The sequence below is a fragment of the Seriola aureovittata genome, chromosome 5 (assembly GCF_021018895.1).
Source record: "Seriola aureovittata isolate HTS-2021-v1 ecotype China chromosome 5, ASM2101889v1, whole genome shotgun sequence".
Lineage (NCBI taxonomy): Eukaryota > Metazoa > Chordata > Actinopteri > Carangiformes > Carangidae > Seriola > Seriola aureovittata.
The window spans coordinates 19,188,437-19,203,482 of NC_079368.1; the positions used below are offsets into that span (position 1 = coordinate 19,188,437).

The window sequence follows — 15,046 nt, forward strand, 5'->3', positions numbered from 1 at the left end:
TGGTTCTGTTTTTATTTGTTAAATCCAATAACCGTGTGATTGATGACTGTATAAAACATAGATACAAATGAACAACTAACCAACTATTTGCCCAATTTTAGACTTCTAGCTGATGTAGAAAATGTTTACACATCTCAAAAAGAATGTACTTCATTTAATTATTCACATATCTGAAGACCTGTGACTAGAGAAAAGAATATAATAATCATAGGTCTTGCAGGTGTGATTAAAAAATAGTAGTTTATGAAAACAACATTTTTGAAGAAACGATAAAATCATTGAACCCATGTGAGAGTGATTATAGGCCCAAATAAAGCCTGTCACAAAGTGTAAAGGGACTGCAAGAAGAAAATACATTATTATTATTAATTAGTAATGGGAAAAAAATAATCAAATGAAAAAAAATCTGAGGTAAAGTTAGTGTGTGGTGTAGTCTTGACCTGAATAATAATTATCCTCTTTTTTATGTATTTGCCTTACAGCTCCAGAAGTAGTCAACTATGAACCTTTGGGCCTGGAGGCAGACATGTGGTGAGTAAATAAAAACTCTATCTGCGCTACAACCACCATAGTGTACATATGCTGTTTGAAATCCTGAACTGAACCCGAACATCTGCTTTTGAGTAAATGTATGTTCTACACGATGCCATGCCGTCAAAATTCACGATTGTTTTGTGACGAGATCAACTGTTCGATGCTGAAAATCTCTCATTCTCCTCTGTCTCTCTCCAGGAGCGTCGGTGTGATAACCTACATCCTGTAAGTATCTGAAATGACACCAGTGATGATGGATAATTGTGTGAGATATGAATAAATTGGAAACACATTTTCTTAAAAAACCCCAGGGCGTCGTCACCCTCTAAACAAGGCAACATCAGATTGCTTGTTGAGATGTAAAGAGGTTAATGGCGGCTCTTTGACCTCTCTGTCGTTGAACTCGCTGGCCCCCTCAGCAGTCACAGCATTGAAATGTACATGTATAACTGCTCTTTCAGTGCATGCGAGTGTGATAGTGTGACAGCAGTGGTGTGAATGTTGTGATGATTCAGTCCAGGACAGTTTGTTTTGCTGATCAGACTGATTGGCTTATTAATGTCTCTGCTGTTAATGCCATAAAAGATGATGATTTTTCCACCTGGGGTTTAGAAAAGTTTAAAAAGTTTTATCATCTTTCTATCATCTTTTCTACCTCTATCAAGCTTTTCATACATTAATTTGCGGGGAGAATCGCTCCGATGATCACACTTTCACCGCTCTGATATTTCCAATTACTCGTTGCCTGAAAAGCTTGCATATTACATTTTAATGTTATTCATTTTCATCCAAAAGTGAGATTTATAAATGATCTAATGATTCAAACTTTATTTTATTATATAACCTTTTTACTTATTTACACTGAAGAATGTAGACTCATTTCCACACAGATTTTATACCCCCACACATCCAAAACTTACATTTCCTGCTGCAAAAAGACAATGTTAACAACAGCTCCTTTCCTTGTATTTAAAACAAGTATTTAAAAAATCCTTATTATTCCCAGATTTTTGTTGAATTTATTTTTTAAAAATGTGACTTTAATCTGTTTTTTAATATTCAAAATAAACGCCAAAAATTCACAATTTCTTTTTTCTTTTTTCTTTTTACCAAAAAGGTAAAATAATGATCTCTAGGCTGCTAGAAACTAGTCTAGCCGGACTTTGTCCAAAGTCTGGCAGGTCTTCTGTGATTTAGTCAGCAAGTTATGCAGTTACTGAAGGAGATGTGACCTCAGAAAACAAGTCCAGTTTATACATTCCCCTTTTGAATTTAACAAATCACAAACTATAGATACAGCTCACTGTTTAATGAAATTGAATGAAGACAGTTTATTATAAAAAAGTCTCAAGAAGAAGAATCCATCATTGTCTAAGTTTTTCTCCACTGGTCCAGGGATTCAAAGCGGTGACCTTTCAGTCAAAACATCAACCTTTTGGTTTGAACTGTAGGCCTACACCTAATTTGCTACTAATTAATTCTGACAATTGATCTTCATCTTATCAACAAACAACTTCATCCTCTACAGCCAAAGGCTTTCATTTAACCAGAGTGTTCTTAAAGCAGCTGTCTGCAGGTTTAATTCAACAGCGAGAGAAAAGTTGATGCCCTTGGCGACCCACGGATCAACTGCTGTTGGCTCTCGATGATGCTGCCGTCTTCTCTTTACACCCAACAACAAGGCTTTCTGAGCTCCCACTCACCTTTATCCTTCAGGGAGACACCTACACGAAAACAAACACATAATGTGTGCACAAAATTGCACATTAGGTGCGTTTGCCCACACGAACATGTAGAGAGTTCTCACCAGAATATAATAAAGGGAAAGTAAAGGCAAATACCAACACAGGTGTTATCTCATTATTATATAATAAGCAGCTACAAACATTACATGCTTCATTTTGGGAGAGAAATGTGTAGGTGCTGTTAAAATGATGCATCATTTTGTCCCTACATTACGCAGTCTTACACATGCACAAAGGCATCCACACACACATACACACACACACACACACATGCTGTACACATGCACGCAGGATGTTGTTCATGCTGTCCACCCACACAGCTGTCACAACTCCGCCCGGCAAGGTAGAAAATAGATCGTTCACTGCCTGTTATCACAGCGGAGCAACAGTGAGGTGCACTGGCTGTTCATCTCCTATTGTTAAAAGGAAAGAGGGAGGAGGAAAAAAGACTGGGAGCGATTCAATGAACAATTTTGGGTGATTTTTTTATTTATTTTTTTGGGAGCATCTCCAACTATTCTGCCTGAGTGATGACCCAATTGCAGCAAAGTAGTGAAAGCTCCATTAGGCAACTCCGAGTAGTAGCAAGAGATACTACTGTTTGCACTTTTTAACAATGCAAAAGACTCGCCTCGCCTGAGGTAATGTAAACTGAAATCATTTGGGGAAATGTGGTGAATCAGCTAGTGGTGATGCAACTCTCTGCTCTGCTGGAGCCCTAATTTGGGTTGTAGGTTGTGAAGATGGGTGTATCTCAGCATAAAAAATGTGCATTCTGCATCTTCAGGTCTCATTTGGGAAGCATTTCAGGAGAAAGGGTGGATGAAATGTTGCCACAGATCCCTGACTTAACACTTTGCTGCTGCCTCCCCTGCCCGGCCCTGTGAAGACCTGCTTTAATTACTCTGTTTTGAGCAGCTGCAATTTATACAGTTGATAAATTCATACATTTCCACTCAACTTGAGCTCAACCCTCACCACCTCAACGTCTGTCACAGCTGGCATGTTAATTAGTGGCTGGTGCTGGCGTGCAGGAGAGAAGGGAAGGCCAGGGTTTGAGGCTGGGACCGTGTCACCACGCATGACCGCTCAGCCCTGTGTGTGTGTGCGTGTGTGTGTGTGTGTGAGTGCGTGTGTGTGTGTGTGTGTGTGTGTGTGTGTCTCGGTTTTGTCCATTAAATTGTGCTTTTGTCTTGCATTTTGGGAATATTATCCCCTTGCTGCATCTGCTGATTTTTAAGTGTGTTCATATGAAATTTCTGCACCCCACTCAAAACTCCTCACACAGTCATTGCAGCTGAAAGCCGTGCAGCTGGCTCTCCTGTGATAGTGTTTGACAAGCAAACATCACATACTTCAGTCTGATAGCAAGGCTTGACTAATGAGTCACCATTAGTTGCTACGCAGCTCTTTAATCACATTCCCCACATCAACGAGTGGTAAGGTCTAAGTTTTGGTTTTGAGGGCCAAAGCTAATCAGCGGTGAGCGAGTTCGTGTTTGAATTGAAAACCAATGTATTCAGTTTCCCTTTGATTACAAGACCCAGTGGGACGAGCTCGATGATGAGACGGCGTTGCTGTTGTTAAAGTAGATTATATTGGAGATTCAGACGCTGTTGAGCACAAACATAGAGCTGAACATGCAATCAGAAAGAAATCCATAGCTCTCTGTGTTTTAGATGTGTTTCTGTACTTTGTATCATTGTCTTCTCTATTTAGTAGGGCTGCTACTAACAATAAAAATAACTACTAAATAATCAGATAACTACTTATAACTATATCATTTTCGTTATTGATTTGTCTGCCAGTAATTGCCTCAGTTAATTATTAATCAGTCAGAAAATAGTGGAAAATAACCATCACGGGTTTCAAGCATCTGAGGTGACTTGTTCCAGCCAGAAGTCTAAAATCTAAAGATATTCAGTCAGAGATAATTTAACAAAAAACAGAAAAGGAGTAAGTCAGAGGCTGGAACGAGCACTTTTTCTTTTTGCAATTTAGCTTGAACAATGACCTAAATCAGTGGTTCTAAAACTTTGTCCATCTGAAGACTTTTGCTTTTAGATGTTTAACTACAGACAGTGTTTGAAATCCATGACCAAAATAGCAATAAATTCTGTCGTGTTATTTTTGGATGGAAATATAGTGAAAATAAATGATTCCCCTTTTCGCTCAGGACCCCCAGGAACCCCTCGAGTAGTCCCCGGACCCCTCTTTGAGAACCACTGGCCTAAATGATCAATAGTTGCGTTTGACTACTCATTTGTTCGACTGATGTACAACTCTCACCTCTCTCCCATCTTTCAGTTTGAGCGGTGCGTCGCCTTTCCTGGGCGAAAACAAGCAGGAGACGCTGGCCAACGTGTCGGCCGTCGACTACACGTTTGACGAGGACTTCTTCAGCAACACCAGCATCCTGGCCAAAGACTTCATAGCGAAGCTCCTTGTCAAAGACCCCAAGTATGTGTGAACCATCTTTCTATTAGATGATGTTTGAGACAAAAGTCTTAAACGTTCGGCTTCAGGTAGAGATTGAATTAACCTGACGTGCCAGTTGTTACACAGATCCATCTGTGAAGGCTTCGTTTGCGCTTTCAGAAATTACCTGACAGGGTATTACCATTATACTCGACAGCTAACTTCAACCAATCAGATTTTGCATCCTTCATATTTTTTCTCCACCAGCAGAGCCAGTTGCTAAATGAATATCTTTTTGCTTCTTTCAGTGAAGAAATACTCTCTGGTTCTAATGTAATTGACATCATAGCAGCATCTACGCTGACCTCTTTATGAGTCGCCATTGTTCTTCACAAACGGTTGCTTCCCGCTGTTTTCAATACTAAGACACGTCCGTAGCTGCCAGTTGCTACTCCATTATAGGATGCTGATTGCTCCGACACACTGTGCTGGCAAGATGGATTCTCGATTGTAGGAAATAACCACAAGGTTATTTAGGTATAGTAATATCACAGCATGGACTGAGAGGAAACAAATGTAAACTGTTTCCAGAAGAGTGAACTAGGGATAAGAATTATAATTATTTTCATCAGTGATTAAATATGTGTATTTTTTGATTAACAGTGTGACAGACTGGTGAAGAATACCCAACACACTCCTGGTTTTATCGGACCAACAGTCTAAACCAAACCTCAGAAATATTCCATATCCAATGATATGAAGCGGAGAAAAGCAAATCGTCTCATTTACATATGAGATGTCTGTTAACAAAGATCTTTGTGACGTCTGATATTGTTTTTTGCTTCCAGCAGCTTCTTGCTTTGTGGTAGAGTCTGGTACGTTTGGAGGATTTGGATTGGCCAGTGACATAAATGATTAATCGGCTGTCAAAATCGTTAATTGAATAATCCTTTCAGCACTAGAGTGAACATCAAATTCTAAAGACATCAGCCCTTTTCCGGTTAGGATTCAAAAGTAAAGCTGTATTATAAATAAAATGTCCTGTCTCCTCCCTATCTCTATATAATCTCTATAATAATGTACTTTAAAAGACAAAAGATGAATATTTGCTCTTTGATTGCTGCCGTTTATAAAACCATCAAAAGCTGACAATCACACAGAATACAGGCTCTCTGCGAGTTTTCCAAATAAAACTCCCTTGTCTCTAGACAATAAGGAACCTAAACCTGTCATTGTCTCTCCCTCATACAGAGTTGCTCTAGCAACAACTGAATGACTGCAGCTCCACTTAAAGACAATAACTGCCACCAAAACTCTTTCTCTCACTCCTAATTACTCCCCTTCCCTCCGTCAGAACAATGGAGTGAGCGTGAGGGGGCTCACAGAGTTGAATAATTGTAGGTGTGGAGATAATTTCATTTAGACGGGCTAAAAGTAAGAAAGAGACGGGTGCAGGTTGCTTTATGCAGACGGTGGGCGAAAGAATAGACTGACTTTACAAACTTCCAACTAATGGGGCTTTTAGAAATCCCCGACTGAGTCCATCACAATGGAGCGGCTTTTAACCGATCTACGTTGTGAGCGGTCATGGATCCGTCAGCCGGCAGGAAGATTAATGAAGATCCACTCGGAGAAGACGCACATTACTATTTAACGATGTTCACCAGTCATTGTTTTCCATGATATTCTGGTTCATATGGTACATTTCCTCCCCTGAAGTCCAGTGTTACCTCAGTAGACAGTGTGTAGGTTTCTGGGTTTTAACTGAGTCAGATGTGTGTGAGCGTTCTCTGTTAGAAACAGGGATGTGGTGAGGACGGGGGGGGGGAGTGGTGTGTCCACTGAAACTCTTTCAGAACAATGTGTCGTGTTTGTTGTTAGTTTACAGCAGCTGTATTAAAGGATGTGGCATTGAGAGTCTGAGGGAAGTGGCGTCTGTACTTTGAACCACATCAGTTTTTTTAAAAGGCTATCTTGGCTTTTACTGAATGTCAGATGTTAATTAAATATAGAGTGTCGATGTTCCAAGCATTACTCTGTTAATAAAGTCTGTTTAATATAATATGTGTATAGATCTAGTGCTGACTCTGTGTTTTGAAACATCTTCTCCAAATTAAGTATCACATCCTTTAAATGAATGTATCTTGGGAAGTAGTACACAAATTGATTGTTAGATAAATTGTTCCCTGTTTGCTTGAACGTTCCATATAATTTGTCTCATTACTGTATCTGTGATGTTGTTAAAGAGAAGTATGACAACTTTCAAAAAGCAAATAAGATGTTCCAGTTCAACAAAGGTCAATATACAAGGCAATCGTTAGGTCATCACTGTCCGGCCAAGATGTTCCAGACTTTACATTTTAGAGGCTGGAAAGAGTGAATTTTTGTTACACAGATGATTAATTGATAATTAAAGTAGTATCATGTGAATTTTCGGTTTATTGACTAATCAGTTAATCGACAAATTGTTTCACCTCTATATTATGGTATACTTTTTCCTTGTAAAATGATATTTTCAATTTCAAACCCAATCGGCTGTGTTGGTGCGGGATTGTTGTTTCAGGTACCAGCAGGGCTGAACAATTAATCAAAATATTATGAAAATCAGAATATGGCGAAGTGCAATATCCAAATCACAGGAGCTGCAGTTTTATCATACCAGTGAGACGATGAAACACAATCCAGGATCTTGAGTTTGAAGGCTTATTAGACTCTGGCAAGTGCGTGTCCATAGACATAAACAGTCTTAGAAAGTATCTCTATCTCTATCAACTCTGCAACTGCTGGAAATATCTTCAACAAATCAACACAGATTTCTCCCTCTCCTTATTTTCTGTCTGCAGAAAGAGAATGACGATTCAGGACAGCCTCCAGCACCCCTGGATCAAGGTTGGACTCTTTTGATAGCTGACTGATGAAATCTCCGTTTATATTAAAACATTAGTGATGCAGTAAAATTTAAAATTCCTCGTCATTTTATTTGTGGCAGCAGTTTATATTTGAACTGGTCTGAGTTTATAAGCTGAATGTTGCCAAGCTCCACTAATTGATTCTGTACCAGATTTATCTCGCCAAGAATATTCTGAAAAGCTTTTTATGTCCATACATTTGCTGTGTTTGTGAAATCAGCCAAAAGACACTCAACAAGCGCTGAGCAGGAAGGAGTCGGCTGTCAACATGGAAAAGTTCAAGAAGTTTGCAGCTCGAAGAAAATGGAAAGTAAGTACTTCTCTTTGATACTGTCTCTAATTTTTACTCGAGCTTGAGGGGGAAAAAAACCCAAAACTCGCCCAGTAACTCATCACATCCCCAAGACACTGCACTTTAATATCACCACAGTTCCTGCAGGCTCGCCATAACCATCACATTTACTACCAGTTCTACTTTGGTGGTTGTTTCCTTGTCTGTTTTGGTTCATCACATCTGACCGGGCTCTGCTCCCTGCCTGCAAGAGATGCTGGGATTCTCTTGTCTGGTGGTTTCAGCGGCGCTGTCACGCCACATCTCTGTCTTCCAGCTCAGGCTACCACTGGCACACTGGCAGCTTCTGGCTTGATTTGACTTTGTGTTTTATTTATTCATCACATATAAAACTGGCACCAAAATATGAAAAAGCAGAGACGTAAATATAGTTTGTTTAGGCGAGATTTAAAAAGTCTGTCAGGTTTTTGAAATATCTCACCATACTTTAAAGGAATAAATAAAATCCAGCTGTGTCCAAAAGACAGAGCAAATAGAATCCAATTCAAGACTAAGACCTATAATCATATTTTCCTTTTGAGGTGTACTCATTTGCTCGTTGGCCGCTTGTCAAAAGGATGAGCACTGATTGCAAGGCGCTCTTAAACTCAGCTTTGAAATTATTTTCAAAGCACACCGATCCCTAGCACGTCCTGAAAAACACATGAGAGATTATCAGTCACCCTGCACTTTTCCTCTATGACTCCTTTAAGCTAATGCCGTCAGCTATGTGTTTTAGATCACCTGTATGTACAAGCAAATTAGACTTGTTTGACTTCCGAGCAGCAGCAGTGCAAGCGATGATCAGTTTACTTTGTATAAACATTGGTAAATGCACGTGCCACCATGATGTTATCATCATATTTTGTATTTTTTAGGTTTTAACTGTGTGTTTGTGTGTGTGTGTGTGTGTGTGTGTGTGTGTGTGTGTGTGTGTGTGTGTGTGTGTGTGTGTGTGTGTGTGTTTGATTTTGCCCTTTGAGGGAAGAATCGAGTCACACAGCAGTACAAAAGACAATGGGTTATCAACCCAGCAACGAGTCGAGTAACTGTAAATAGAGCAGAAAATTGCTTTATGTCTACACCTGCCTGCTTGTTCACAGTCTTCTTAACACTACTTGACATCAACTTTTTCTAGTTCTTGCTAGTCATTCATGTGCCGCCATTCTTCTTTTCCAGCAATCCGTCCGACTTATCTCCTTATGCAACCGCCTGTCCCGCTCCTTCCTGTCCAGGAGCAACATGAGCGTGGCACGCAGTGATGACACTCTGGTAAGACCTCAGGAAAAAAAAAAGTGCTTTTCTCATCTAAACTTTTCCTGTTTTATTTGAAGTGTTGATCAATAAGAAGATATATTTGTGGTTTTAAGAACCAAAAGCCACCTCAGTGTAGTTTTACATCTCCTCTCTCAGGCTTCACTCTGGAGCTCTAGTAACAACAGGAGCGGTGAGCCAATCAGGAGAGAGGAGGCTCTGAGTCTGCTTTGTTGTGACATCACAAAGTTACAGAAGTCCTGACGGCTGGTTTTAAGGCTCAGTTTCTGAATACAGGCTGTGTGTGTTTCTCTGTGGACTGAGGCTTTGATACTTTAACAGTATTAATATAGAACCCTAGACCTGATCTATAATCAAAAGAGACATGGAAATCTCACAAGACAGGAGAAGCAGGATCTTGATCCACATTCATTACAGTTGATTGGGTTTGCAGCACTTAACACCATCAAGGCTTTAAATTGCACTTGAGACATGTGCAGCATGAGGATGATTACTGTTATCTCCACAGTCCTATCTTTAATATGAGCCAAATAAAAGTAATTGACAGGGGACTGGCAACATAATGAGTTCCAGTTTTTTTATTTTTTTATTGAAGTAGCATTAACTTATTACGCCCCCGAGCTCTCAGTTACAGCTCTGGTATTTTCAGCTCTACAATCTCTCTGAGAATCTTGAGCTTCTTCATGTAATTGATCTGTTCCCAGTTTCCTCACAGTGCCACAGTTCAGATGTTTACAGAATTGTAGGAATTTGAGTGTGTGTAACCTTAAAACCAGACTGAGCTGGTAGGAATGTGCCTCCCGAGAAGGAAACTCTTGTTAATGAACGAGTCAGTGTGAACACAAATACTGATGCACAAAACAGCTTTTATGGTATTCATATGTCGGAAAGTTGATACTGACAAGCCTGGGAGATGTAAACACTGCAGCTTCGGTGAGAGGATTAATGATTTACAAAGCTGTAGCGGCAGGCCAAGGCCAGGCCTGTTTCCTCAAAGGATTACACAGCAACTTCCTTGTGGCACAGGTGAGCTGGCAGGTAGAGATAAACATGTTATAGATGCTGCGCCCCCTGGAGTACACTAACAGAACTGCAGCTGCAGCCGATACAAGTTCAAGCTTCCCCACAGATCATGGCTTTATTGGCTGAGCAGTTTCAGGGTTAAGTGCCTCACTTAAAGACCTCACTCAGAGGTTTAGTGCAGCTCCCCCTCTGTAAATTTTCAACTAAGAAGTTTTTTGTGTTCTTTCTCAGAGGGTTGGGGAGCACAAATGAGGGATTATTTTCATTTCATTACTGATTAATCTGTTTTTTTTATAGGTTTATGTAGTGGTCAGTTTTGTCATAGCAGATCCATTCATTATTGAGAAAAAGTGTGAATCTGAATCACACCTTAGCTGCTAAATTCATCAACATCCTGACCCAGAAAGTTAAAAGTTAAATCATTTCAATTGATAAATGTTTTATCTAATTTCTACAAAGTGTAATCTTTAGTTTCCGTTCATATGTTAGCCAATCAGAATAACTCATCTCACTTTGCAGTTCTATAGTGAAATATTCCCCAAAATCAAAGCTGACGTCTTTGATTTGCTTGATTTCTCTATTCACAGTCACACTGCAAATTCTCAAATTGAAGAATCTGAACCCAATGAATGTTTAGCATCTGTGCTTCATAAATGACTTTAACAATGAATCAGTTATCATGCTTGCTGGCAAATGTTTTTCTGTTACTCATTCTCTCAAATCGTTGCAATTCAAAGAGAAACTCACAGAGAAATGGATGGCTGTGGGTTAAAACCAGCATTTTAGGTGGCGAGGATATAAGGTTTAACCACCTGTACAAAATACTTCAAGATCAACTTTCTGACAGAAGAACATTACTCATTCTCCCTGCAAGTTTTCCTAATCTGTCTGAAGATTGTAACTGCTGATCTTTTAGTCATAAGACCACGGCTTTATTTTCCAGATACCAAACTCTCTCCTTCTGTTTTTTTAATGTGGAAACTGTTGTCCATGAGCAAAGGTGTTACATAAGAGAAACAGTCATCACATCAGTCATTCAGCGACACTTTAGTGGAAGTTTTCTTCTGTTGGTTGGAGAAGTTGTTAGTTACCATCTGGCTGTCAAAAAATCATACACACCAAAGAGAAAATAAGATAAATGTGTAATACCTCTCCAGTACTGTCTCCATCATGAATTAGTATTTTCAGGAGGTAAAAAAATCCCACACAGCTGTGCTGACAGCGAGTCACTTTGCTGTGTGTGTGTGTGTGTGTGTGTGTGTGTGTGTGTGTGTGTGTGTGTGTGTGTGTGTGTGTGTGTGTGTGTGTGTGTGTGTGTGTGTGTGTGTGTGTGTGTGTGTGTGTGTGTGTGTGTGTGTGTGTGTGTGTGCGCGGCTCTCGGCGGTGGTTTAGTCACGGCTCCCCCAGCAGGGAGGTTATGTTGAGGAATGTAGCCGGAGTATCACGCTTGGTCGAGCAAATGCCACATCAGCCTCGCCTCCTCTCCTCCCCCCCTCCTCTCCTCCTCACCTCCCTGCCTTCATCCTCCTCGTCTCTTTGTGCAGCAGAGCATCACAGCCAATTTCTGTGCCGTAAAGTCGACTCTGGCTGAAGGTTATTGGGTCACACGTCACAGAAAAAAAAAAAACTCTTTTAATATGTTTTGAAACTAGACTGTGGATGCAAAAGGAAAAATTTCTGCTGTTTTTTTGTTTGTTTCTGTGTTTTCGTGCCTGTGAAAAAGATGAAAGAGAGACTTAGGGTGACCATGTGACAGAAAGAATTCACAGGATTAATGTTCACAGGATTAGATCATCCTTTGAACACTGGAAGAGTAACTGTCGTTCCCACATGTTTAGGATGAGGAAGATTCCTTCGTGATGAAGGCCATCATCCATGCCATAAACGACGACAACGTGCCCGGCCTGCAGCATCTGCTTGGCTCTTTGAACAGTTACGACATCAACCAGCCCAACAAGGTGACTCACACAGACATATTTTATACCACCCAATAGTGTTATATTCTTTCAACCCTCTATTTTTTTATAATGTTGTATTCTTTTGAAAGTGTGAAATGTTTCCTAAACCTCCAACTCTCAGAAAATCAACTTCCTTGTTAATAGTTTGCAGTGCAGTCCACTCTCCCACATTCACACTGGTTCAGTGTCACCGCTCACACAGCTCATTGGTCAAGGGTGTCGTAAACCATTTGTCATGGCGCTCACATGTTCTTCTCTGCCTTCTGCCTGTTTTAGGGACTGAGCAGAAGTTTCTGATCACAAGATCACAAATTGAATTTTGTGCTGCTTGTGATTTGGATAAGTCAGTGTTCCAGTTTAAATAACACAAACAGCTGTTGTCTTTGTCTTACCAGTGTTTCTGTGGATGAACAGCGACACACAGATGTAGATGTGGATGATTTTTTTTGATGTGTGTGTTTTTGTTCCAGTTTCATGTAAAACTACAACCAGTGCAGCAGATACTAGGTTCTTCCACAAAACAGTGAAAACCCAGTCAGGAAAAATAGTTATGTTTGTGTCTGGTGTGGACGACAGAGGTGGATGATGTTCGAGGATACGGACTAACACAGACCATAAAGGCTTCTTAAAGAGAAGAAAATGTGAAACACACACTCGGTTGTCCGTTAATTAGGTAGATCTTTATTTTTATGGTGCTGTCAGACTGTATTGCGCAATACTGAGAGCTGTTTCTATTATTTTGTCCATTTCTCTCAACCTCTCTGTTTAATGCAAAACCGTTCAACAGCCACACAAGTAACAAAAAACTGAACATTATAACCTTCAGTGTAAAAATGTATCTGTATTTATACAAAATGGGAAAACAGAGAGAGAAGACAACTACAGGTGTGTAGTCGAATTTAAACAAACACTACAGTTACATATATTTTAGGGGAGAAAAGAGCCAAACTGTTTCAGCCTGATGGTCAGGTACATATAAAACCGCCTCATCTTCATTCTGCTCGCTGTTCCAATGCTGAAGAGACACTGTTTGTTGACAGCTGGTAGACGATGGAGGGACGTGATGTTATTAAACTCAGTGAAGTGTAGAAGAAAACAAAGGAATGGGGGGGGGTGGATGGAGAGAGTGTAGAAATCTGGAGGGGAGGAGCAGAATATCACTACAGTAAGTGACAGAGAGCTTGACAGCATGAGAGAGGGAGTGAATTTAAAAAGGCAAAAGAGTCGGGGCTGGTAATTGCCCCATTTCTAACTTTGCTCAATGTTTAAGATGAGGAACTGATACAGAAAAGGTCATCTTGGCATTTTCTTCCATCTTCTTTTCTCACACCTCAGCCAATATTTCCACCATCATGCAGACTCGCTTAGACACATGACAAGTTGATACTGTCTCTGAGATCTGAGATATGTCCACCCAAATTCAGCCCACCACCTCTTTTTTTGCTGTCAGATTGAGGCTCACGGCGCCAGTTTTTTGCACATATATAAAACACATAAAATCACATGACCGTGGTCACTGAAAACTGAAATGATAATATGTGTGTGTATTGCAGCACGGGACTCCGCCCCTCCTGATCGCAGCCGGCTGTGGCAACATTCAGATCATCGAGGTGCTGATGAGGAAAGGTGCAGAGATCAAAGCCCACGACAAGGTAAAGACTCATGTGTTAGCTGTAATCAGTGGGTCATGACAGCCAGCTGCTGAGTTTAACAGACAGGCATTAAAGGCATCAGAGCTGCAGTAATGCTGACGGACCGTCATTTGGATTATGACAGAGGCTATAAATATAGTATAGACAAAATCACCCACGAACTCATTGCACTGCACTGCGCTGCACAGAGTAAAAGCATACGTTAGTCATATTCAGAAATGTCATGAATTCATCCATCTGTACACACAGGACAGCTTCAGGGTCTGTAAACTACAAAACAAAATATTTCCATGGATTAGATTTAGCTCAGCATTATTGTCACTTTTATGTGTCTTTTGTGTATTTTGATTATGATCTGTTGCGTTATCACTTTACAAAATCATCTTTCTTCATTTATTTCACACAAATCAGAATAAAATACAAGTAAAAGGATAAAAAATTGTAATAGCAATGAGTGAAAAGCTTTGTACAAATACAATTACAGCCACAAAATATGTAAATCCTAACACTTAATACCTGGAACCCTATAAGAAAAACTAAATGGTCACAAAACATCAACATCTGTCCCATCAGTCCAAACATTAATTTTTTCAAATCTTTCAAATAATCAACAAATTATTTAGGCTGTAAAATGTCTGAAAATGGTGAAGAAGTCCCCACAGCATCAGGTGATGTCTGCAATTGTCCAACAATAGGAATCCAAAGATATTCAGTTTACTGTCATCTGAGGAACAAAACAAATAAACACAAAGTAGATAGACCAACTGATTCATCGACTCAGCTCCAGTTCATTGCACCGAACACCATATTTATATAATTTTACATACATTTCTAACATGGTGATATACATGGCTATCAGAAGACTTTTAATGATACTGTAAAGTTGATGTCACCATATCACTCATGTTGGGCGTCTTTTGTGTTTTCAGAATTGACATGAGAACTTTTTAAAAATAGACTCTGCATCTGAATAAATTCAGCTTAGTCCTCAAGTTTTATGAAATACTTCACTGCATAGCTGGAATTCATTGTAGAGATGAAGCGGCCTGCTCTGTCGTGGGGATATGAGCACACACGACGTGACCAATCCACTCGCTTGCTCACATTCATTCAGTCATTGTGGGACGCCAATCACTTTTTAGTACCGCAGCATCACTGGCCTCATTTTACCGAACATGGCAAATGAATATCCTGTAAATGA

At 40.0% G+C, this 15,046-nt stretch overlaps 1 protein-coding gene across 2 annotated transcripts in view; it reads left to right on the forward strand.

Annotated features, from left to right (window-relative positions):
* Positions 1 to 15,046, forward strand: part of dapk1 (death-associated protein kinase 1) — an 81,928-nt gene that overhangs the window by 39,356 nt on the left and 27,526 nt on the right. For both annotated transcript variants that reach the window (XM_056375453.1, XM_056375452.1), the window contains exons 6-13: positions 483 to 531; positions 733 to 759; positions 4,587 to 4,739; positions 7,541 to 7,586; positions 7,827 to 7,916; positions 9,117 to 9,209; positions 12,074 to 12,193; positions 13,747 to 13,845. In XM_056375453.1, coding sequence (XP_056231428.1) covers positions 483 to 531; positions 733 to 759; positions 4,587 to 4,739; positions 7,541 to 7,586; positions 7,827 to 7,916; positions 9,117 to 9,209; positions 12,074 to 12,193; positions 13,747 to 13,845 — 677 coding nt within the window. The remainder of the gene's footprint in view (positions 1 to 482; positions 532 to 732; positions 760 to 4,586; positions 4,740 to 7,540; positions 7,587 to 7,826; positions 7,917 to 9,116; positions 9,210 to 12,073; positions 12,194 to 13,746; positions 13,846 to 15,046) is intronic.